The sequence below is a fragment of the Emys orbicularis genome, chromosome 7 (assembly GCF_028017835.1).
Source record: "Emys orbicularis isolate rEmyOrb1 chromosome 7, rEmyOrb1.hap1, whole genome shotgun sequence".
Classification (NCBI taxonomy): Eukaryota; Metazoa; Chordata; order Testudines; family Emydidae; genus Emys; species Emys orbicularis.
In genome coordinates this window covers 19,194,447-19,218,869 of record NC_088689.1, presented here as the reverse complement: position 1 = coordinate 19,218,869, position 24,423 = coordinate 19,194,447, and the positions used below count along the sequence as shown (strand labels likewise).

The 24,423-nt window shown below is 41.7% G+C and overlaps 1 protein-coding gene across 1 annotated transcript in view; it reads right to left on the bottom strand.

Moving 5' to 3' along the window:
* Window positions 1-24,423, bottom strand: part of BTBD16 (BTB domain containing 16) — a 43,869-nt gene that overhangs the window by 3,619 nt on the left and 15,827 nt on the right. Inside the window, exons 9-15 of the mRNA XM_065407589.1 lie at window positions 22,667-22,736; window positions 21,908-22,038; window positions 19,730-19,849; window positions 4,567-4,658; window positions 3,608-3,690; window positions 2,392-2,469; window positions 1,187-1,285 (exon numbers count right to left, since the gene is read on the bottom strand). Of these exons, the coding sequence (XP_065263661.1) occupies window positions 1,187-1,285; window positions 2,392-2,469; window positions 3,608-3,690; window positions 4,567-4,658; window positions 19,730-19,849; window positions 21,908-22,038; window positions 22,667-22,736 (673 nt within the window). The remainder of the gene's footprint in view (window positions 1-1,186; window positions 1,286-2,391; window positions 2,470-3,607; window positions 3,691-4,566; window positions 4,659-19,729; window positions 19,850-21,907; window positions 22,039-22,666; window positions 22,737-24,423) is intronic.

The window sequence follows — 24,423 nt, the reverse complement described above, 5'->3', positions numbered from 1 at the left end:
CTCAAGGAAGTCCCCACCTAGTATAGCACAAGTGTAGCTGTTTCCTTTGTCGCCTGTTCTAGCAGCTCCCAGTATCTGGCTAGAGGAGGAATGGGAGGGGGCACGACCAGAGTGTTACTACATTCACTTCTCAGTGTACCTTTTTCATTTCTAATCACGGGCCTGACCCTGCAAACATAGAACTCCTGTTTACTTTGGTGGGAATTTTATAGGATCATGCCCTATATCACCTGGAAGCAATGGGAGTTTCTCATGCAGAAGACTTGCAGGATTAGGTCCTCTGTACTGCACCCACAATATTTACAAACATCAAACTTAGCAATATGTTCTAGGACTTATTTGAACAGGAAATTGTTACTGACCACGTTAATTTTGCTAAACAAACTAAACCACCACATTGATGATTCAAATCTATAATAAGCCACAAAACATAAAGGGAACCGAGCACTTTAAAATGGCTAGGAGAGAAGTTCTCACTTTGGCATTTAACTGACATTTAATTAAAACCAGACTCTTACAGGGAATGAAGAATTAAAATGGTAACAGGTACACTATGAAACACTTTTCAATCAGCATCTCATTATGCAATTTGCTACCAGTATTAGCGTTTTCCAAAAGACTATGCTGAGCATTACCTGCCCTTTAGGAGAAAAAGGATTAGAATAAAGTACCAGATTATATCCATTCTACTATGCCCTGTTGAAGATACCATACAAAGAACATGTGAGATGACATGTTTTATTAGGCAGGAGACACTGCTGATATTTCATGTAGATTGTCAGCTACTAGTGTTCTCAAAACTGGGCTAGGAAAATCACTTGAGAATAAACTGTTTATGGATTTTCCAGTATTTCCTGATTATTGATTGACACCTTAAAAGAGTGAATATTTTTGTTTGTGGTATTTTAGTATTCCCACTTCTGGTTCTAGTTAAAATCATCATGTGCAGAGACACGTGAATACTGGTAATCATTTTGCAGTCAGAAGGAAGAAAACTCATTAAGATGCTTGTACTATCCCACACCCTCACACTACATTTGTTTGCCTTTATTCTCAACCTTATTACCTTAAAGCAAGGTCAGAATTTACATAATACAACAGAATAAACACATAATAAACAATAAACATAATAATCAGATAAATAATAAACAGAATTCACATAAGGCATGTGGTGCTTTTATCTTACTTGAATGTAAAAGCTGTATGCTGAAGCTTCATGTCTGATTGCTTTTATCTCAAAGAAGAATCCATAAATGGAAATTATTTCTTCATGATATCTTGGCTCCTAAAGGACAATTAAAAAGGAAAAACTCTATCCAAAGTAATCTCAAAAATATGTGGGCAGAAATCACAAATCTATTATTAGGAAAAATCTGTCTCGTTTTGCTTGTCATGTAAAAGAAAAAATACAGTCACTGTGAAATTATATTTAAACTAATGGAAAGCTATAAGGAGCGCGATGAAAATCAAATACGGACATGAAAAATTATAATGGTCTAGGTCCACAAGTGTTGTAAGGGGGAGTTTAAGGCAGGGGAAACTTTTAGGTTCAGGGGAATGTCTCTTGGAAGTTTGGGGTCTGTGTCTTATTGTTCTTTGCTTCTATGTGCTCATCAAATTCAAAGGTGTCTCCAATATGTATGGAGATGGGATACATATTGGGAAGGAGGAGCATTAGGAGTTTAGCCTGGAAGGGTAGAGCAGGAAGGAAGGCCTTCAGTTGTGCCTGATTACATATAATGAGTTGTCTATTCATCCAGAGTGGAATTCACCACAGTGCAGAGGGCCAGCACAAGGCCAATGCATTACTTAAGCCTTACCTAAGCCCTCAGAATTGTAAGTGAGACATTTAACCCCACAAAACAGATGCAGCACAGGCAGTGCCAGTGCAAGCTTCTTCCAGCATGTGTCTCAGTCTGAGAGTGATGTTCAGGTCCATTCAGTCACTGGCTACTTCAGAGACAATTATGACACTAGCCTATTTGGAATTGGACTGCAACTGCTATAAATTAGATAGATAACTGTCAATTTACATAGGGTTTGATCCAATGCCTATTGAAGTCAACTCATTCCCAGCTCACCCTCTGCCCTTTTCAAGGTCCATGAATACAATGAAAAATAGGATTTGGAATTAATATACATATTCTAGCATTTCTACTTTGTCTCATTTATTTAAAATATTTTTCTTTATCCTAACAAAGAAACTAACTAGACTAACAAATGTAGCTCATCTTACTTGATTTGTTTTCCCATTTAAAACAGATTACAGATCTGAAAACAGCTGCCATTTTTACAATAAAAAGTATGTGAGTAAAAATACTGGTATCCACTGAGAAGCACACCAAAGCCTAAAGGCTCCCAACATACAGTTTTGATTTCTTTGTTACATACCTGTTTAAGCAGCAGACCAAATCTCACAGCTTGCATGGAAAAATCTTTCTGCAATGTCATGTCACCACCATTCTCCAGCTGAAGGGAAAGGAAAATATGCCACATTTGATGAAGTCCATTGATTCAATATATTATATAAAAGAAGCACAAAGCTAGGCTCAAAGAACTTATGACTGTTTCTGCTGCTTTCTCAGTGAGGCAATCTTCATAGGAATGAGTATTCTATATATAAATTGACAATGTATGGTAGACTGTACAGTTGTACCACTTCCTAGTGGTTTGGAACAACTAAGCAATTAGTGACACTGAACCCAATTCTCCACTGTTTTGCATCTTATGTAGTCATTTACACCTGTGCCAAGTGGCTGTAAAGTGAGTGTAAATTGTTACCAAATCAGAATAATAGCATTTTACACCTACTACACAGGTATAAAAAACTACACCAGGTGCAAGACAATGGAGAATCAGGACCATAATATAAAAAAGATCTTTTTAATGAAGCCGAGTATATTTATGTTGTGGAAAGTTATGGTAAAATGTTCTGATTCAAGTTTCTATTTCAGTATTTTCTGTTAGAAGTAGCATTAACTCCCCTACACATTTTTCCCTTCTCAGAAAGTATGTGTTTGAGATATGCAGCTGCTGACCTGGGCAGCCAATTGCAACAAAACTCCTAAGGGAGCAGGAATCAGTGCAGACTAGTGGCACATCCTCAGTAATGGTCCAAGTTCTATGCAGCTGTGCTCTGTCTTCCTCTTCCCATTTTGCAAGGCCATTGACTTCAATGGGAGATGTACCTGCTTATACCATGTATGAATTTGTCCCCATCTGCTTATATGGAAAAAAACCCACCAATAGCAAAACAATAGAAGTGTCTAAGAAGTTGTTAATGGAAACAGACTCTCTCAGAAAGCACAACTGGGTGTTTGTGGATGACAGCATAAAAAACATCATATTATCCACTAGCATATCTTAAGCTCAGAAGCAAAGATTGCCAAAGCAAAGCAATTTAACATAGGAAAAATTAGACTACAGGTTTTTTTAAGCCAGGGATCATCTGTTATTCTGTTTGTACATTACCTGGCTGACACAATGAGGCCCATATCCTGACTGGGGCCTTGAGGCACTCCCTCAGAACAAAATATAAGATAACGTCTGAGCTCCAATGAATATATATAAACACTTTCAGTTTTTGAACAATGTAGAAGCCACTCACTGCATGGTAATGGTTGGACAGAATCTGTGTCAGCCATGGCAGCGGGAGGAAGTTAATCTGTCGTAAATCCTCCAGATGCTTACCTTTGGGATTTGGGGGGAAAGTTCGATAAATAAAATTGTATTATTAAAAGGAATTAAAGCAGACATATTACAGAGAACAGTTATGGCAATGTGGGAGGATCCAAACATAGAAGTCCACTAAAAATTCATCACCCAGCCTCACTTCAGACTCCCCACGTAATTCACGGAAGGGTTGTTGTGCAAATCATCCACAAAAGGAGCTAGGGAGTGGCATTCTGGGGATGGTCTCAGTGGTCAGGGTCAGGGTGCACATGTTCGTGTGCAGACTGCCACTTGCATATTAATAACTCCTGCTTGCATCCAATTGTGCATTTTTTTTCATAGCCCTATCCTGTGGTAGGATTAGTTCACCCGGGGTGTATAAGGCTATGAAATTGGCACATATTAACATGGTCAGCTCCAGGGATTTGGGTGCACCTCTAGATAAAATTCAATAAAATGGTACGGAAACAAAAAGGTTAGACTAGATTTGTATAAAATATATACCCCACAGGTAAGTATTGACATTGATTTGGAAGGTTGCTGGGCTCTGAAGATCCCCTATTCACTAGTCCTTCGCCCGTAGGGTGTACATTTCAAGGGCCAATATTTTTCATATATTTCAGAGAAATCTAATTTTAAACACTGAAATATTGATTCCTACAAGTGAACCAAAGTTTTCACTTTTAACTTTCACTACGCATTCTGCGTGTGTGCAAAAGCAGTGTGCCTATGTAAGCTAGATAGACAGTTGCATAATTAGTTGATATGGGCATGCTCACCTGTGTGCATAAATTGGGCTTTTGCACACACTGAATTTTTGTGAGTGTAATTTCAAATGCTAGTTTGAAAGTGTGAGCCAATGCTTCTTAGGTCACAAACACACTATAAACTTACTTGAAGTTATTCCATGTAAACGAAGGGATTGAAAAACAGTTCTATATCTCTGTCCTGCTTCCCTTTCCAGAAAGGAACATCTCTTGGATAAACTAAAAACAAAACGAAGTAGCAGAAAACTTAACTTAACCCAAAATGATTTCATATCCACATTCTAAATTTCGCTATTTAGGTTTGGTTTTGTGTATGTATCTCTCAACATACTGTACTAGCTTTCAGCTGGACTGTATTTGACCCATTCACAAGGCTTCTTTTATAGCACAGGAATTAAAAAGTACTGATTTAATTTCATATCCTGTCACTGTTTTTTTTAAAGTAAAATTGACTTCTTGGAAGTTGTGCTCATGTACTGATGGTAGGATTTGGATACACATGGTCACCAAATTCCACACATTTAAAGTAAAAAATCCAACAACTCACATAGTGAGTCTGCTTTTAAAAATGTGCTTCAAATGACTATTGCCTCTCAAAAGGAGATGAAAACATTATCATGCAAGTTTCTCAGAACTCATTTGGAAACAGGCTGTCACTTACTAAAGGCAGATCAAGGCAGGACCAGCCCGAGACGCTCAGATTATTTTTCCATGAGTCAAGAGTTGCACTCAAAACAAAAATTTCCCTGCCTATACCAAGCCCATGTTGTTGCACTAAGCTCTTACCAGCAACACTGTTGTCAACCTCCTTGCTATAGAAAAAAATGACAAATGGTTTGGACAGTTTTTAAAATTTGATTCAGTCTCTCTCTCTTCTTTATTTATCCCTCATTTCTGAAGCCAGGTGCTCTTAATATCATGAGTTCAGCTGTACAGAGATTGGAAGGTGAGGAAAATGATAACTAATATATGTAAAACTTCTCTAAAAATGACCTAAAATAGCTTGACTGAGCATGTGACCATCACAGATGTGATGAACTGGGAAAGTGGTTGCATTACTTTCTAGGAGTATGTGTGACTTAGTTTCCCTGTTCAGTTATGTATTGTTGCCTGCCCAAATGCAGAGAGTTTAATCAAAGGAGGCCATACATGGGCTGTTGAGGGACCAAGCAGGAGAGGTAAAACAACAATACAGATAAGTCAGCATCATGTACACAACTTCAAAGGAGATAACAATGGCTGGGCCATCAGCTGTGGGGGAGAAGTTACCTAGCCGGCTCTGTCCAGGCTAGGATGTTTTACTCTTCCCAAGGCTTAGCCTGGAATCAAAGGAGACTCAAAAGATCCCAAAACCCTGACTGGCAGAAAGGGAGGGGGGAAATGGTCAGAGATGCTGACCAGGACGCGTCTGTGAAAAAGCTGACAGGCTGGGAGGACTCACTGAGGGTATGTCTACACTGCACATGAAGCCCAGGCTGTGGCTCAGGTTTGAGCCCAAGCCCCGCTTCTGTGTAGGCACAAATCAGTCTGACAGGTCAGCAAGCACTCATGACCTGGGTTCTAGGACCCTGCTTGGGGGGCGTCGCAACCCAACTCCTGTTGTGACCTAAGTGCAAACCCTGTCATTTTGCAATGTGGACGCAGCTCAAGCCACAGCCCCAAGTTAAAAAGTCTGCACAGTGCAACATAGACTTATTAGCATGGCTGTGGGAAGCAATTGTAAAGCTAAGTTTACAATGCAGTGTGGGCACTCACTTGCAGGCTTGGAAACATTGAGTCCACGTGCCTGGGTCCCACAGACCTAGCTTTACAATGCAATGTAGACATACCCTGGAGAGACAGAAGGAGAAGCCTGCAAGCAGTGTAGGCTGTTTCTTGCAACTCAGAGATGGGGAAAAAGACAGACCGGCCTGAGCTACAAATGGAGGTTAAATTTAGATAAGGGAATACCATGGTAGGTTTTTGTTGTTTTAAATCTACTTCTCCAAGCTTTGTGTACCTTTTAGGCCATAAAAATCACACTTTGTTCTGATGAAGCTGTTTCTGACTCACTGCAAACACATACTGTCACAAGCTCCCAGAGAGAAACCATGGTAGGGTCCAACCCCAGTTGGACCTGCTGAATTAGTCACAGTTAGCACTGGGAGCAAGAAGGGTTATAACCTGGAGACACAGACAGAGAGTGGTTGGATTGTAGGATCTTGCCCCAAAGAGAAGTGGCGTCATGGGCCTGCCACTTGAAAGGGGCACACTTGGGGGATGGGAAGAGGGTCTCAGTGGAGCAGCCTACCCAGAGACTGTGACACTATCATTTTTCTTGTTTATGAGCAGCAACATTTGGGAAAACAGCCCAATCCCCATGTAGGGTGACCAAATGTCCCGATTTTATAGGGACAATCCCGATTTTTGGGTCTTTTTCTTATATAGGCACCTATTACCCCCCACCCCCGTCCCAATTTTTCACACTTGCTGTCTGGTCACCCTATCCCCATGATGGCTTTTTTTTTTTTTTTTTTTTTTTGATTGCCCGTAAGATTGCTCTAGGGCACATTCATTACAATATTGAAAGTCACAATTTTCTAAGTGACTTAAAAACTCTGTTTGCAAATGAAACTTCTTGGGGCCAATGCTGGCCCCCGCTGCAGCCCCTATTAACCACTCTGAGGGCACAGAAGGACCATTAATCAGTCTCAAGGGGCTGAGGGAGGATTCCCTCAGCACAGGAGCAGCACAGACCCAACGTAAATGGCCCTGCACTGTCCTCTTCACAACCCCCAGTGTTGTGCTGAGAGCCACAGGAGAGAGAGAGAGATATAATGTCTAACAACTTATGTTATGTAATGATTAATAGGAATTAGGCACTTCAAGATAAATTCCTTGCCAAGCTGGAAGAATACAGTCCTATGCAGACTGTATCCTAAACAAAGCTGCCAAGTGTTCACTAATTTACTCACATCACTTAGATGGTATTTGATAAGACAAAATGCCTTTTCCCCTATGTTTCCTTTTATGAGTTGTTGCAGTTGCAAACAGTGTCCTTCAGACCTGCAGTTGCATTCTTTGCAATGCTGAAGGTTAGACTGCTGAAGCAAATCAACATCTGGCAAGGGGGAAAGGCTCTTTCTTATGTAATTCACATTTCCATAGATTGCTCTCCATTGACATATTTGACAGCAGTCTAACCTTCAGCATTGCAAAGAATGCAACTGCAGGGGAAGGATTCTCCTTTCTGCTATAACTCCTTAAACTGTGTGGCAGCATAAGGGGTCCAGAAAAGCCCTGGATTCCATTTGGGAAGAATAACTGTAGGTTTATTTACTAGGCCTCCTCCACACACCGCAGGGCCAAGAGGAGGTGTGGCCAGGGGTACTGGAACAATTTTTATAGTGGGGGTGCTGAGAGCCATTGAACCAAACTCTAAATCCAGTATATAATGGAAACCACTTCTAGCCAGGTGTGCTGCAGCCTTAGTTCCAGCACCTATGGGCCCGGCGATAAATGCTGCTACATTGATTCTGGCCACTGGCAGTATGGTTTGGGCTGCCTAACCTACTGTGGAGACAAAAGGGGTCAAGCTTAGGGAAAACGAGCAGAAGAATCTGCCAATTAAAGCAAACTCCCTTCCCGCGCCTGGAATGGAACCCAAGATTCCTGAGTCTCACCATTGCTTTGCTGTCAGCAAATATCTATAAAACTCACTGGCAAAGTGTCCTATTCTGCTCTAGTTGTAGTTCATATGCAGGATGACAACCTACTACTGGTATCAGTTACTCCATTAGCTCAAGTAGCAGAGGTCAGTGTGGTAGATCTAAAGGTTCCAACCATGCTGATGAACCATGTGGGGGTCAATATGATGCCACATGATGGAATTTCTGGGGGGATTATCAGGTTGCTTAAAAAAATTATGAAATTACACACAAAAACCTATGTTAAAAGATTGTTAGCATTGCAAAGTGAAGCACTCAAAAGTTAGGAAATGCCAGGATTAAGGTTGCCTGTGCAACCTTAATCTGGCCCCTTGTGAATATGCATTCAGATACAGTCATTAATCACATGATCATATACTTTTTTTTTCTACAGGACTCCTGACTCATTCAGTGCATAGGATGAACCTGCTTTGGAACGAATAATGGTTGTGTAATAAAGGAGACTGTAGGACCCCTTCATCATTGGTTGGAGAAGTTGGATATTGTGTTGTGAATCAGGCAGGGGACTGCAGGAAGAAAAGGGATAATCTCATGCTTAAAGAAGTTGACTGTTGTCCTGGAGAAATGGATGTATCCTACCTCTGTCTAGGCAAGTCGGTTACACCAAACTTTTCACTTTTTTGAGTACCTTACTTGATATTCTAGGACTTGATTTGCAGAAGTCCTGACCACTCACAACGGCAACTGAAGTAAATGGAAGCTATGTTTTGAACATATAAATGGTTATAAAATGCAGAGTAATCTGAAAAGCCCATGAGGAATAAAGCCCATGACGAAGTTAATCATTCTGTTTTCAGCACACGATTTGGATAGTGTGCAGTAAATAAAGCCTGGGGCCACACAGTAAACAATGCAGATAAAGCAAAAAAATTGTATACTTGATCACTAAGAGAGGACCATCCATTCTGTGCATTGAATGAGGCATGGGCCTTGTGGAAAATATAGTATGTGATCTTGTAATTAAAGACTGTCATATTGCATAAGGGGGTGAAATTGAGATGGAAGACAACTTTAATTCTTTCATTTCCTAACTCGAGTGCTTGACTTTAAAACAACATTAAGTACTCCTGGGCTAAGTTCCCTGTACGCTGCGCGGCCATGCAGCAGCCTATTTAGCACCGTGCGGGTGCTAAGGGAACCCGTCTGGGGACCTGCCATGCCTGGGGGAGGGACACCCCTCTCCCCAACCTAGCCCAGCCCCCAACCTGCTGCGGCCGGGTGGCATGGACCCAGCCATGGCCGGGGCGCCCGGACCCAGGGGCGGCTTGGCCCAGCCCAGGCCCAGGCACGGCCAGGGTGGCCCAGCCTGGCCCAGACCCAGGCATGGCTGGGGTGGGGTGGCCCGGCCTGGCCCCAGGCGTGTCAGGGGCCTCACACCCTGGCCTGGACCCCACTGCAACGGGGCACCCCTCCCCCTGCCCGAACTCAGCTCCCCTAACCCCGTAGTGCAGAATTCCCCCAGGAGTAATAAGGTTACAATAGGGGTTTTTTTGTGTGTAATATAATATCTAAAGCATCCAGTGCTGCATTTATAGCAAACCTGCTTATAATCAACAATTGGCTTTACGAAAGGAAACCAAATGTGAAAATTCTGTATTTTTCCCAGTTTTCACAGGGGACAGAAAGTCAGAGTAGAGCAGCAAATGTATATGCGTTTATATATATTACTAATGCTCTGAAAAGGAAGTGGAAGGTCATAAGGCTTTGTTCAGGAGTGAGGCAGAGAAGTCAGATTTCATTTCCTGAAAAATCACTTGCACAAGCTATATATAGTTTTGCTCCTAAAGCATGGTTGAATAGTTTATAATTTTACAGTATATTCTAGAGCTGGGTGAAATATCTGATGCAAAATGTAAAAGATGTAAAATGGGCTTGCTTTTGATTTAATGAAGCTCCCTTACCCACGTAGAGCAGATCCTCAGAGTAGCTGAGCTGTGCTCAGCACAGCATCTGGGGGTGGGGAACAACGGTCATTTAAAGTTACCCCTGCAATCTCCCATTTGAGGGGATGCAGCCTCAGGACTGGTTCTCACTTATGCTGGCTGTTAGTAACACCTAAGCGTCTTGTGCTGTGGGGATAACCCCTAACATGTCCTCCATATTGAGGGGGTGGTGGAGGACCAACTATGCTGCACCCTGGGGAATTCCTGGCTGTCATATTAGGGCACAAAAATTATTGAAATTGGGCACAAAATATTTTGCATTATCTGATTATCAGCAAAATATACACAGTGAATTTGAAATGTGAGTTTTGAACTGGAATTATGCACGTGGCTGAAGTCACAAGGTATTCCTTCTATTTTCTGATTGGCTGAGTCATCCCATGTGCTGAGAAGCCCATTTCGATTTTTCTCAGCAGGAGGGGCTGCAATTTGTGTGTTTTTGACATACTAGTGAGAAAAAACGAGCATGTTTTCCGTAGGCCTGAACAGTGAGGTCACAAAGTCTTGTGGGGCATGTCTGTATCCCAAAACTTCTTCAGTTGGCTGCAGTAGTAGGGAGAAGCTCTGTGCTGTTTCCTGCTGTAACCCTTGGTGGCAGACCACTTATTTCCTCTCCACCAAAGCCCATTGTGGAGTGAGGGGCAGCAGACCTAAGACACAGAAGAGACCCTGCTATCTGCTAAAATCACCAGAGATGGAAGAAGGTAAGAAGGCAACACAAAGTAAGAAAACAGGAGCTGAGTTGTGAAGGGATGGGGGAAGGGTGCTAAAATGCTGGCATAGAATCATAGAAGATTAGGGTTGGAAGAGACCTTAGGAGGTCATCTAGTCCAACCCCCTGCTCAAAGCAGGACTGACCCCAACTAAATCATCCCAGCCAGGGCTTTGTTAAGCCGGGCCTTAACAACCTCTAAGGATGGAGATTCCATGACCTCCCTAGGTAACCCATTCCAGTGCTTCACCACCCTCCTAGTGAAATAGTTTTTCCTAATATCCAACCTAGACCTCCCCCATTGAAACTTGAGACCATTGCTCCTTGTTCTGCTATCTGCCACCACTTTGAACAGCCTAGCTCCATCCTCTTTGGAACCCCCCTTCAGGTAGTTGAAGGCTGCTATCAAATCCCCCCTCACTCTTCTCTTCTGCAGACTAAATAAGCCCAGTTCCCTCAGCCTCTCCTCGTAAGTCATGTGCCCCAGCCCCCTAATCATTTTTGTTGCCCTCCGCTGGACTCTCTCCAATTTGTCCACATCCTTTTTGTAGTGGGGGGACCAAAACTGGATGCAGTACTCCAGATGTGGCCTCACTAGTGCTGAATAGAGGGGAATAATCACTTCCCTCGATCTGCCGGCAATGCTCCTACTAATGCAGCCCAATATGCCGTTAGCCTTCTTGGCAACAAGGGCACACTGCTGACTCATATCCAGCTTCTCGTCCACTGTAATCCCAAAGTCCTTTTCTGCAGAACTGCCGCTTAGCCAGTCAGTCCCCAGCCTGTAGCAGTGTATGGGATTCTTCTATCCTAAGTGCAGGACTCTGCACTTGTCCTTGCTGAACTTCATCAGATTTCTTTTGGCCCAATCCTCCAATTTGTCTAGGTCACTCTGGACCCTATCCCTACCCTCCAGCGTATCTTCCTCTCCCCTCAGCTTAGAGTCATCCGCAGACTTGCTGAGGGTGCAATCCATCCCATCATCCAGATCATTAATGAAAATGTTGAACAAAACCGGCCCCAGGACCGACCCCTGGGGCACTCCGCTTGATATCGGCTGCCAACTAGACATTGAGCCGTTGATCACTACCCATTGAGCCTGACAATCTAGCCAGCTTTCTATCCACCTTATAGTCCATTCATCCAATAAATACTTTTTTAATTTGCTGGCAAGCATACTGTGGGAGACCATATCAAAAGCTTTGTTAAAGTCAAGATATATCACGTCCACCACTTTCCTCATATCCACAGAGCCAGTTATCTCATCATAGAAGGCAATCAGGTTGGTCAGGCATGACTTGCCCTTGGTGAATCCATGTTGACTGTTCCTGATCACCTTCCTCTCCTCCAACTGCTTCAAAATGGATTCCTTGAGGACCTGCTCCATGATTTTTCCGGGGACTGAGGTGAGGCTGACCGGTCTGTAGTTCCCCGGATTCTCCTTCTTCCCTTTTTTAAAGATGGGCACTAAATTTGCCTTTTTCCAATTGTCCAAGTCCTCCCCCAATCGCTAGGTGTTTTCAAAGATAATGACCAATGGCTCTGCAATCACAGCCAACTCCCTCAGCACCCGCAGATGCATTAGATCCGGATCCATGGACTTGTGCATGTCCAGCTTTTCTAAATAGTCCTTAACCTGTTCTTTCACCACTGAGGGCTGTTCACCTCCTCCCCATATTGTGCTGCCCAGTGCAGCAGTCTGGGAGCTGACCTTGTCTGAGAAGACCAAGGCAAAAAAAGCATTGAGAACTTCAGCTTTTTCCACATCATCTGTCACTAGGTTGCCTCCCCCATTCAGTAAGGGTCCCACACTTTCCATGACCACCTTCTTGTTGCTAACATACCTGTAGAAACCCTTCTTGTTACCCTTCACATCTCTTGCTAGCTGCAACTCCAATTGTGCTTTGGCCACCCCTGCATGCTCAAGCAATATTTTTGATACTCCTCCCTAGTCACCTGTTCAAGTTTCTACTTCTTGTAAGCTTCCTTTTTGTGTTTAAGCTCACCGAAGATTTCTCTGTTAAGCCAAGCTGGTCGCCTGCCAGCTTTGCTATTCTTTCTGCACATCAGGATGGTTTGTTCCTACACCATCAATAAGGTTTCTTTAAAATACAGCCAGCTCTCCTGGACTCCTTTCCCCCTCATATTAGCCTCCCAAGGGATCCTGCCCATCAGTTCCCTGAGGGAATCAAAGTCTGCTTTTCTGAAGTCCAAGGTCCATAGTCTGCTGCTCTCCTTTCCTCCTTTTGTCAGGATCCTGAACTCGACCATTTCATGGTCACTGCTGCCCAGGTTGCCACCCACTTCTACTTCTCCTACCAATTCTTCCCTGTTTGTGAGCAGCAGGTCAAGAGGAGCACGGCCCCTAGTTGGTTCTTCCAGCACCTGCACCAGGAAGTTGTCCCCAACACTCTCCAAAAACTTCCTGGATTGTCTGTGCACTGCTGTATTGCTCTCCCAGCAGATGTCAGGGTGATTGAAGTCCCCCATGAGAACCAGGGCCTGTGATCTGGAAACTTCTGTTAGTTGTCTGAAGAAAGCCTCGTCTAACTCATCCTCCTGGCCTGGTGGTCTATAGCAGATGCCCACCACAACATCACCCTTGTTGCTCTCGCCTCTAAACTTAACCCAAAGACACTCAACAGGCTTTTCTCCAGCTTCATACTGGAGCTCTGAGCAATCATACCGTTCCCTTACATACAGTGCAACTCCTCCACCTTTTCTCCCCCGCCTGTCCTTCCTGAACAGTTTATACCCTGCATGACAGTGCTCCAGTCATGTGAGTTACCCCACCAAGTCTCTGTTATTCCAATCACATCATAGTTCCTTGACTGTGCCAGGACTTCCAGTTCTTCCTGCTTGTTTCCCAGACTTCTTGCATTCGTGTACAGGCACCTACGATAACTAGCCGATTGCCTTATTTTCTCAGTATGAATCAGGAGGCCTGTGTGCTAACAATTGGTAAATGGTCAGTGGTGACCACTGTGCATATGTGCAAGTGACCATTGAAACAGCTTTGGGGAGGAAACTTGGGGAGAAAAAAAGTAACTATACAGGTGTAAAATATTTTTTCTTTCTTGCCAACAATGTATAACCAGCTCTGTTCTTGGTTTCAAAAGTATGAAGTGTTGGGTGTACTGGGCTTTTCACATCCTCATATTACAAAGGGAAAAATAAAAACTACCCCAAAGCCTCAAAAGAAAACTAAACCAAATAGTGAAAATTTTCACTAAAAAATGCATGACTTCAGCAGTCTTAATCAATCTTAACTTCCTCTCACGGAGATAAAGCTTGTTCTTTACAGGTGCTCTGATACTATGGTGATGGACATCCCAGAAATATTTTAGATAGATGGATGGGAGTTTTGTCATTCCTTTCAATGGGATCAAGATTGTACCCTTAAGGTTTGATTCTCCACTACATCGTACCATAAATAGGCAGTTGTGCACATGCCTAGTTGCTGTAAAGTGAACATTAAAACTTTCCCCTACTGATGTGAACTAGTTCTACATCTCTAAGGAGAGTCTCCCGTTGTTCAAAGTACTTGCAGTCCCACTTGCTGAGAGCCAAAGCACAAGTTCCAAAAAAGACATGGCCTACCTAAAACTGGGTGTTAGTAGACATAGTTCTTATACTAATTGCACATACCCTATAGCTGACCCCAAGCATTCAAAAATCATGAGTCAGGCCCCCAAACTCTTGAGATTGTCTTCAAAATCAGGAGAGTTAACAAAAATAATTTGGGAGTTCTTTGTATTTACCTTCGGTTTTCTGAGCCTTAGGGTACACTTGGTTCAGGTTTTCAGGCTCTTCTCTGTAATCATGAGGGCTAAAAAACTTAACTTTCTCTCTCTTTTTTTTTTTTTTTTTTTTTAAGAATGAGATTCTCACATCACTTGCCTTTAGGAGCTAGGGCTTTAACCACATATCAAATATTGTGAGATGTACAATAAATTTGTGAGACCTAGCAACAACAGATATATATTGCTAAATCCTGCCCTATGTTGTGTATCCTCTTCCTTCCTTGTCTATGTGCGCAATAGCACAGCAAAGATAAATCCTCTACCCTTCTCTTGAAAACAAAGCTTGCAATTACCAGCGTGGCCTCAGAGGACTGAATCAGAAATTCCAACTGTAATTTAAAAATATATATATATCTTCAAACCCAGTTTATGATGGGAAGTATTATTTCATCTTTTGAACTTATAGGATGACTGGGATAAAAACATTGTTCAAATTTCCCTTTCCTCAAGAGGAAGCATTTTTTAATGACAATTTTAGTTTTTCCTTTTTTGTATGTAAAAACACCCCAAACCACTGTTGCATATAATTTAATTCTGGGAAATTGACTTCTCTCTTTCCCTCCTTACCGCCCACCCCGAGGTGACTGCTGCCATGAGAGAGACTTTTTGGGCTCAGATGTGTCATGCATCCTGCAGTAATTAATAAAATCACTGGCTTTTTCCTAAACATCTGGCAAGGAGTCCTTGCACAGGTTAAGAGCTGTCTACACTTATTCTAGTTCAAAATTAATAAATCTGAAGGATTTAAAAAGCTATCCATCATTTTCTAATTTGTTTTTATTGGCTAAAGTGCTAGAGCGAGTTCTATCCAAACAAATTTGGCGGAAGCATCTGTTTCATAATAGAATAAAATGTCAACATCTCATTTTAGAAAATGACTTTCAAGTGGTGTAGACAACACATTCAGGATTGGATTCTGATCTCACTTTCACTGGCATAAATACAAAGTATGATCCATTGGTTCTATCTATGGAGTTACTCCTGATTTATACGACAGTAAATGAGATTGGCACAAGGCTCTTAGTTTTATCCACTGTGTTGTTTCCCCTACTGTACCTGTTGTGGTGCTCACTGTACCCATAGATTGAACACATGGGGATAGATCCTTAGCTGGTGTAGCAGCATATAAATCAATGGAGGTACACTGATTTACTCTAGATTAAGTGCTAGCTCTTCAAGCCAAAGATGCTTTAATATATGGAGACAGGAATATTCAATATGATGTTTAAACTTTGTTTTGATCATTGTTAAGGCTCTTCTTCAACTGTCCAGTGAGCAGTGCTGCCTCGCCTGTTTTTGTGGTCTCAGTCACACAAACACACCTTCTGTTTCTTTTCCACTACATGCACCTTTAATCCTCTGTTTCCCAACAGGACAGGACATAGCACAGGTATACATCAGCAGGAGCCTTCCATACATCTTCTCTCCTCCACCCAAGCTAACGCTCTGAGCTTCTCCTTACTTCCTATTCCTCCCAATTACATAGGGCTAATCTTCACTGTGGACTAAATCGGTGCCACTGCAGTGGCATCGATTTAGCAGGTCTGGTGAAGACGTGATAAGTCAATGGGAGAGCACTCTCCTGTCAACTTAATTAATCCACCTCAAGGAGAGGCAGAAGCTAAGTCAATGGGAGAGCGTCTCCCATCCACATAGCGCGGTGTATACACCACTTTAAATCGCTTTAAATTTACATAACATAACAAGCGTAACTTACATCGTCGTACAGCATTAGTGTAGACAAGGCCATACGCTCCCCTTTACTGAGCTAATTGTCTCATTAGCCCAGCAGTTACCACCAAGTTACCACTAGAAACAATTGATTGGCTTCAATTAAGTCTGCAGCCTTCTCTGTGCTGCAGCAACTTGAGTGCCCGGGGTGCTACAGCTAGCATAGTACTGTCACAATAATACATGTCGAACATGGGCCTGATTTTAAAACCAGCATTCCATTTTGCACTTGTATCTAATTAAGGGTAGAAATTCATGGATGAAATTAATTGCGGGAGTAAATGATAGTAGTTGGATAAGTACCTCCTGATCTGAATACATATCAGGAGACATCTGAGAGACATCATTTTTTCTTGCAATCAACTCTGCTCGTGATTCTGCAGTTATTTGTGGGTGCAAAATGGGGGTGGGTGGGTCAGTGTTATATATCAGGTCCCAGCCTAACCCGGGCTGCCCTGAACAGATGGGGAACAGTTGTGGAAACTATAATGCTGATCCTGTAAAGAGATGCACATCATAACTTCATAGAGTTCCACTGACTTCAGTGGAAGTTTATATTTACATAGGATGTGGTGAACTGGGACCTATATAAATATGTGCGTAACAATGTCTAGAATATCTGTACCTACCACTATCAATGGAAACTATAATAAAGCACCTTCCAATTACTACAGTAAATACCCCCTAAAAACCATGGCTAATGTGAAAGGTTTTACATATTGCTCTTCTCGTCTGCTATTCTTAGCCTTTTTTTTTTTTTTGGCCCGTGCATGTTTTTCCACTGTCTTGTGATATAAGTCTCCTTGTTGCTTCTTGGTTTTTGACTCCTGTTGTTGCATCAGGGTTTGGTTGCAAAGTCTGGCCACATTTGATCTCCCTGCGATCTGGAACTTGTTTTTTTTATTAGAACCTGACTCTGACAGCCCTTAGTGCCAGTACTGTTGTATGTGCATTATTTGATGTTAAAACTATAATAAATACATCATGTTCTCTCTCAAAATGTCAGATATCAATATGCTATGTCAGATCATAGCATAAAAATCCAAATGCATAAAGAATGCTATGATGAGACAGTGATTTAAATTCAAAATATACATTTAAATCCACTCAGAATACAGTTTGAGCATGAAATTAATCAAATAAATAGGCCTGATAAAATGTAAAATTATGCTCAAAGTAAAACATATGTATATATTAATGTATGTGACATAACAGAGAAAACTCTTAGCTTATTAAAAACTTCAGATTTAGCACCTTGAGTCACTTTAATCATGCATTACCCACTAATTTCTACACAGACACATCTCAGGTCAAACTAGTAAATAATGAAATCATCCACAATTTCAGCTCATTTCCTATCTCTCACTGCAAAAATGTTGATTCCAGGCATGGGAATACAACTCTGAGCCAAAGAGTAATTACTTTATGGTGTTCATGACTCATAGGAAATAATGTCTCATGAGGATCATCTTAAAAAAGAATCCTTAAGTACACTGGTTTTAAACAAGAACACAAGCAAACTAAGGAAAAAGGGTCAGGTTCTGCCCTATGCTTGTGGCCCTCACAGAATCCTCCTGTCCTAGAGGGGTTCACCACCCAGCACTGAATTGACATAATGGCTCTATACCAGACCCCCATGGAGTTTTTGATGCAGGAGGCATATCAAAGGTGGCCCAGGAGATAGGAGAGGAAGGGACATGTAGCTAGAACACACTGTGCTCCAGCTAATGGCCTCTTGAGGGCCAACACAGGCCAGAGCAAGGAGAAGCCCAGTTCAGAATTCAGGAGGCCTTCCCAGACCACTTCCTACCTTGCCCTGTCTTGGACCTTTGCCTCGGTCTCTTACCCGGCTCACAGTCTATCAACTCTGCTCTCTCTATTCCTTTTCCACCAGCTCACTTCAGGGCTTCTTAGCAGGTTCTGCTATCCAGATGGTTCTGCTGGAGGAGTTTTCTCCAAATCCCTCTCATGCACTGCCTGACTCAGTAGGAATCTTCCTGCTCCCTGCAGTCCTCTCCACCAGCAGGCAAAGTCCTAGGCAGACTCACTTCTTCCCTGTTTTTTCCCCAACTGCCTTAAGCTCCCCGTTTCAGACTTACCTTCCTTCAGGGATCCTCTATCTGCCCTTAGTTCAGCTCAGCTCCGTGACTCTGGCCAGCCTTCTCTCACTGAGTGAGAGCCAGGCACCTGCTCTCCTCCCTGGTAAGGGCCCAGCGGAGCCAGGCTCAGCCTTCTTAACTCCTCCCTCCAAACTTGACACCTACTGCTGGTGCAGCGGGGAGAGACTGATTGCGACCACAGGTTCCCCTTAACCTCTTCAGGCCCTGTGTGGGGTTAGTACACATCATCAAACCCTCCCAACAGAAGTGTGTGGCGAAGAGATCTACTGGATAGGACACAGAATGGGGAATCAGGAGATAAGTATATCTCTGTTGCTATCCATGGCTTGTGTGACCACAGGGAAATCTCCCCCTGTATCAGTTTTCTCATTTATAAAATGGGAATAATGCTACTTACCCTTCTATAAAGTGCTTTGAGATCTCTACATGAAAAATGCTAATAATTATACTACATGCTGCCTGCCCTCCCTTGAAAGTCAATCTTTCAAGGGAGGGCACAGCTACTCCTGCTAGCCCCTAACACCAGCAGGGGTGAATCTAGATCCATTAATGATATTCAGTCAAAACACCAATTCAGCAAACCACAATGGTGGAAATAAACAGAGTTCCAATTTAGCTTCTAGCAGCAGAGCCACTGACAGATTGATTTCAACCGATTTAGTTATGTATGTTTACAGCCTGTAAGTAAGTGTCACATCAGGGTTTATTACAATTGAGTTCTGATGGCAAAGAACATAAAAGCCTGGGTACGAGGACCAAAATGTTAATGTGTGGCAGTTCATTCTTTAATACTAACTGCAGACTATTATACTTCATTATGAGTAGGATGTATTTAAAGAACATGTAGAGTGCCAATTACATTCCAATGCATGTTCATAATTACACTGCTTCTGTTTTCTAAATATTATTATTTAGAATTATTACTATTGTAGCATTTATTACTTTTATAGCACCCCAAATATGATTTAAGTTACATTGTAATTAATTTTGGATCTTGAGATAATTTGCCTGTACAAGACTAGTACAGTACCATGTTTGTGATACTATGCCAAGTAAAGTGCATGTATGTACTATAATTACCATATGAGAAACAAAGTTCTATCATTTTTTGCCCCAACATTTAAAGATTAATTGAAAATATGCATTCTGCAATGGATTCTTATTTAAGGACTAATTCCAGGAGGCACAGGAAGTTATATTACAAAGTAATGTTTGTGTTCCACCATAATGTTGATTGAAAGGACTTCGTTTTACTCAGATATTCACTCTGTTACCTGCTAAAGTACATTAGGATTGTTTCATGAGATGGTATTATCTGAACCCTGGGGTTTAGCTGTAGGTAGGTCCAACAAAGAGTTGTTTTCAGGAGGTGGAATTCATTGAATGTAAACAACCTGCCAGGAAGAAATGATATATGAACAACAGGTTGGTATGGATTGCTTGTATTGTCATCTAAGGAAAAGAATAAATGCCAGAGATTACTTAAAATTACAATTGAAGAGCATGAGGAACGGATTTATAGATTAGGTTTCTAGAGATATTTGGAAAATAACAATACTTCACATTTAAACTGAATTTTGCAGCATAAGAATTACTGTAGATCAGTCTAATGACCTATCTGCTCCCAGTATGAGATAGTAGTCAGTGCCCGAAGCATCAAGGTAAGGCATCAGACTTAAATACTTCACTTACTGTTGGATGACATTCAACCTGGTGCAATGGGTCCATTACAGTTAAGCCTAAAGTCATCTTTCACATCTTGTCTACCAGTGGGAGGGGGTCTCCCCTCTAGTTCCATATTGTTAGTGTGAAAGATGGTGATGGGGCCAGGCTGACTGACTGGCCATAATGCCATCAGGCAGAAGGGTTACACTATTCCAGCCTATCAAACTCACACATTTCTCGCAGGCTAAGAAAACAGAATTTGCCCTTAGCATGCTTCCCCTCTGTAAAGCTGACTTCCTCAGGCCATATGAAAGAAAAGTGAATTTCATTCTTTGTGTGACAGTATTATATAATGGAGTAAGGTGATTGTTGGGCAGCGGGGGGGAGGGACAGAGAAAAATTCCTTCCTTATCCCAGTATTCTGAGTTGTCCTTTTTATTCTAGAATTAAATCGCCCTAGAGCACAAGTGGGCACAAAATACCTGAGTTCCAGTTCAATGCACAGCTCAGTCAGACCCGCCTATTAAAATCAAATACCTATCACGTTATACTATTCACAACTGTATCCTTCCAGTTATTAGGAAATTGTTACTTTCCTGAATTATTAAGACATGTTTTCCTCCATGAAAGCAATTAGTTTCTATTTTATGCATAAAGTGCCTGTGCATTAGGGAGGGGCAGGGTGTGGTGGCAGATGATTTGAGCATTAGAAGGAAAAAAGAAATAGCTGGCTTTGTGAGGAGTCATAGCGTGAGAACTACAAAGTAACTTGCCTACTGGGCATAAGAGTATGAGATCTGATAAGGAGGACTGACAACTTGGAAGAGAGTGTAGAGAATGAGCTGCAGTTGTGGTGTGTGTTAGCACCAGAGATGTAGGGAAATATAGGAGAGAGGTCTTGGAAGCTAAAGCGAGACTGGTAAGTATTGTAGGAGGAGTAAGGCTACGTATTCTGTATTTCATACACAGCACTAACTATGCATCTGGAATCCAGGTATTACAGAAAGGAGAGTTCCAAGTTACAGGGAAAGGAGAATCTTTGATTCATCATGCCACTTTCATTATAACATGAACCTAGGGACACCAAGCAGTGGAGTGATATCTTCTCATTTCACATACATAGAGCACCAAACCATCATTAGATATCCTGCGGACAGATACATGCCAGGAGATGGAAAGCTCTTTATCACATAAACCGACACTAATTTGTCCCCTATGATGAGTAGACTATGGCATTATTTGCTTATTTTTAATTGTAAAATCATTAGATTTTATTCCTCACTTCTCTTCATAATAGCAATTACCAGGTGGGATTTTGGTCCAGAGAAACATCACACAAGGGAAATATGCCCATCTACATAAGACAGAGGAGTTCTTAGGAGCAAAGAGTTTAGCACGCCAGACTGTTCATATTCTGAACCTTTTTGCCAATCCACATGTTGTTTTGAAACGAAACTAATATTAACCTCACCAGAAGTTTTCTGTTTTACGGCCATCATAATTTTTTCTCTGACAAACACCACTACATAGCAGATATTATGTGTAACAACACAGTATTTCCAAGCCTGCAAGAATGCTTTTAAATCTGAAGGGAAGTCTTAGTTATCAACTTGAACTGCATGCTCAATAGGTATTTTCCTTTACAGGTTAGGGCAACAAAGTAATATTTATTAGAAAGGTTCACTGAGTACTTGATTCATTGTGGACAGGTATTCATTGTGGGGTGTGCATAGGGAGTAAAGAATATTTGCATGGCCAGAAAGCAATGAACGGCACATCAGTCTGACCTGGGAGATCTGAGCACTTTCTGTAGCAGTTCTTGTGGCAGTTTCCGTAGATGGATCTGAGAACTAAGCTGAGGAACAAGGTTCACCTCTAACCACCTTTCGCAGTCTGTTACCAGTGTTTCCTGTTTGTACTGATTAAGAAACACCAAAAGAGAGAATAGAAAGAAATGTATAAACCCTGGGTACCACCTGGTGGTCAAAACTGGTAGTATTCAAGCTCATACACAGAGCTAACCAAAGGATTGGGATAAAATACAGTTTTTCACTGACATGTTAAATCTTCAACTATACGTCTGTATATCACCATGCATTCAATTAATGTTATCTTACACTTTTTTTTTTACCATATTGCTCATAATTATTAGGATCTGTCCTGTTTCAAATTGTTTTAAAAGTTCAAAAGCCAAAGAAAAATCATCCTTTTGGGAAAAAATTCCATAGCCCAGATCATGTTGTTCATTGGACTATTAAAATATTAATTAGTTGGTGAACTATTCAACATTAACATTTAGATCCAACAACCTAAACTAGGTGTTCTATTTCATATCATAATTCCCACAGACTGTTGATAGCGATGTAATGTATTATACATGTAAATAAATACCCAATATGGTGTTACAAACAAGTCAGCATACCTGAAAGAATTTACTACTAGGAATCTAGAACCTTTAAGACCGTTTGAACTTTCTGTGGAGGTCTGAGATATAACTTGAAGCAACCTTGCTACTCAAGTGAACTTCAATAGCATTTCTAGCTCACCTTGCAAGCAGCACAGTAATAGCTACAGACATTGGCTGAGCAAATTCCACTCTTCATAATAGACACACACCTAGCACAAAGAAATAACTAGTTTTAAAAGCAAAATATAAAATATTACAGCATTAAAAAAACAGGAGAGTATGGTTTACTGGTTAAAGCACTGACCAGGAAAAATACACTCCAGTTACTCCTGATTGGGCCACTAAGTTGGACTGTAACATTAGAGGACTTACTTAACCTTTCTGTGCCTTGGTTTAATCATCTTACCCATCAGTTTATCATACTTTCCTATCATCCTTAACAGAAATAATGTATATGGTAAATTTAAACAGCTCTTTGCAAAACAAGTCAGAACTCGTAATGTAAGACAGACAGGAAGTTGCACACAAGACATGATATGGACAACTGTTCAGGGAAAGGCGAGCTAGGAGAGACCGTTTGTAAAATGAAGGAAGAAAGGATTCTTGGGAAAATTGGCTTAGTGAACTGAAGCGAGAAACTGTTCCAAGCACAGGAAGGGCTGCATGATAGAAGGCACAAGGCCAAGAATGCACTGTCATTTTGGATAGACTGGAATGAGGAGAGGGAAGAGAAGAAAGGAGAAGGTTACAATAGTGAAGACTAGAGGTGAGCAAAGCATTAATAAAGGTTTTTAAGATCGGGGACAGAGAGAAGAGGAGATTTTGGTGAAACTGAGGGGGAAGGAGTGACACAACTTAGCAAGGAAGGGGAGGGATAGCTCAGTGGTTTAAGCATTGGCCTGCTAAACCCAGGGTTGTGAGTTTAATCCTTGAGGGGGGCCACTTAGGGAGCTGGGGTAAAATCAGTACTTGGTCCTGCTAATGAAGGCAGGGGGCTGGACTCGATGACCTTTCAGGGTCCCTTCCAGTTCTATGAGATAGGTATATCTCCATATATTTTTTATTTTAAGGAACTGCACATGGGGAAAGGAAGAGTCAAAGGATGTACTAGAGTTGTGATCTGAGCTACAATGATGATAGTGGAGTCATCAGTTGTTACAGAGAAGGATGCAGAGCAGTGGGTTAAGGAGGAAAAGGGAGAAGTTATTTTGGAAAGACTGAGTTGGAGACATAGTATATAGAATATATGTAAAGTGCTTTAATAAGTACCCATTTTACAAAGTAGTTTTACATGCATAAGACTAAGTCCGGATCCCAATGAAATCACTCTAAAAATTCCAGTTGATTTCTGTGTCACCGGGATTTATATCAGGTAGAAAAATGCATTTGCAGTATATTAATAACCTAAATTGTTCTGTTTGGTTGGGCAATCAGAGTTCATCACTGGTAGTGTGTGTATGTCTCTAAGTATGTCCTCACTGCAAGTGAAGGTTTAGTTTTAATCTAGCTAGCACAGGTAATAATAGCGGACACATGGTGGCATGGGCTTCAGCACTGGCTAGCAATCAGAGTAAAAGCCCCCTGGATATGTATTAATGCAGTTAGTACATGCTGAAGCCCATGCCACATGAGACTGAAGCGAGCACATTTATGCCTATCTATTAAATTGCAGTGACATACGCACACACACTCTACCAGTGATGGACTGTAATTGACCCAACCGAACAGAACACTCAGAATCCAACACTGGTAGTGTGTGAATGTCTCTGCGGATATTATACTAGTGTAAATGGCAGATTCTGTGTAACCTGAAGTCTTTAAATCATGATTTGAGGACTTCAGTAACTGAGTCAGAGGTTATGGGTCTATTACAAGAGTGAGTGGATGAGGATCTGT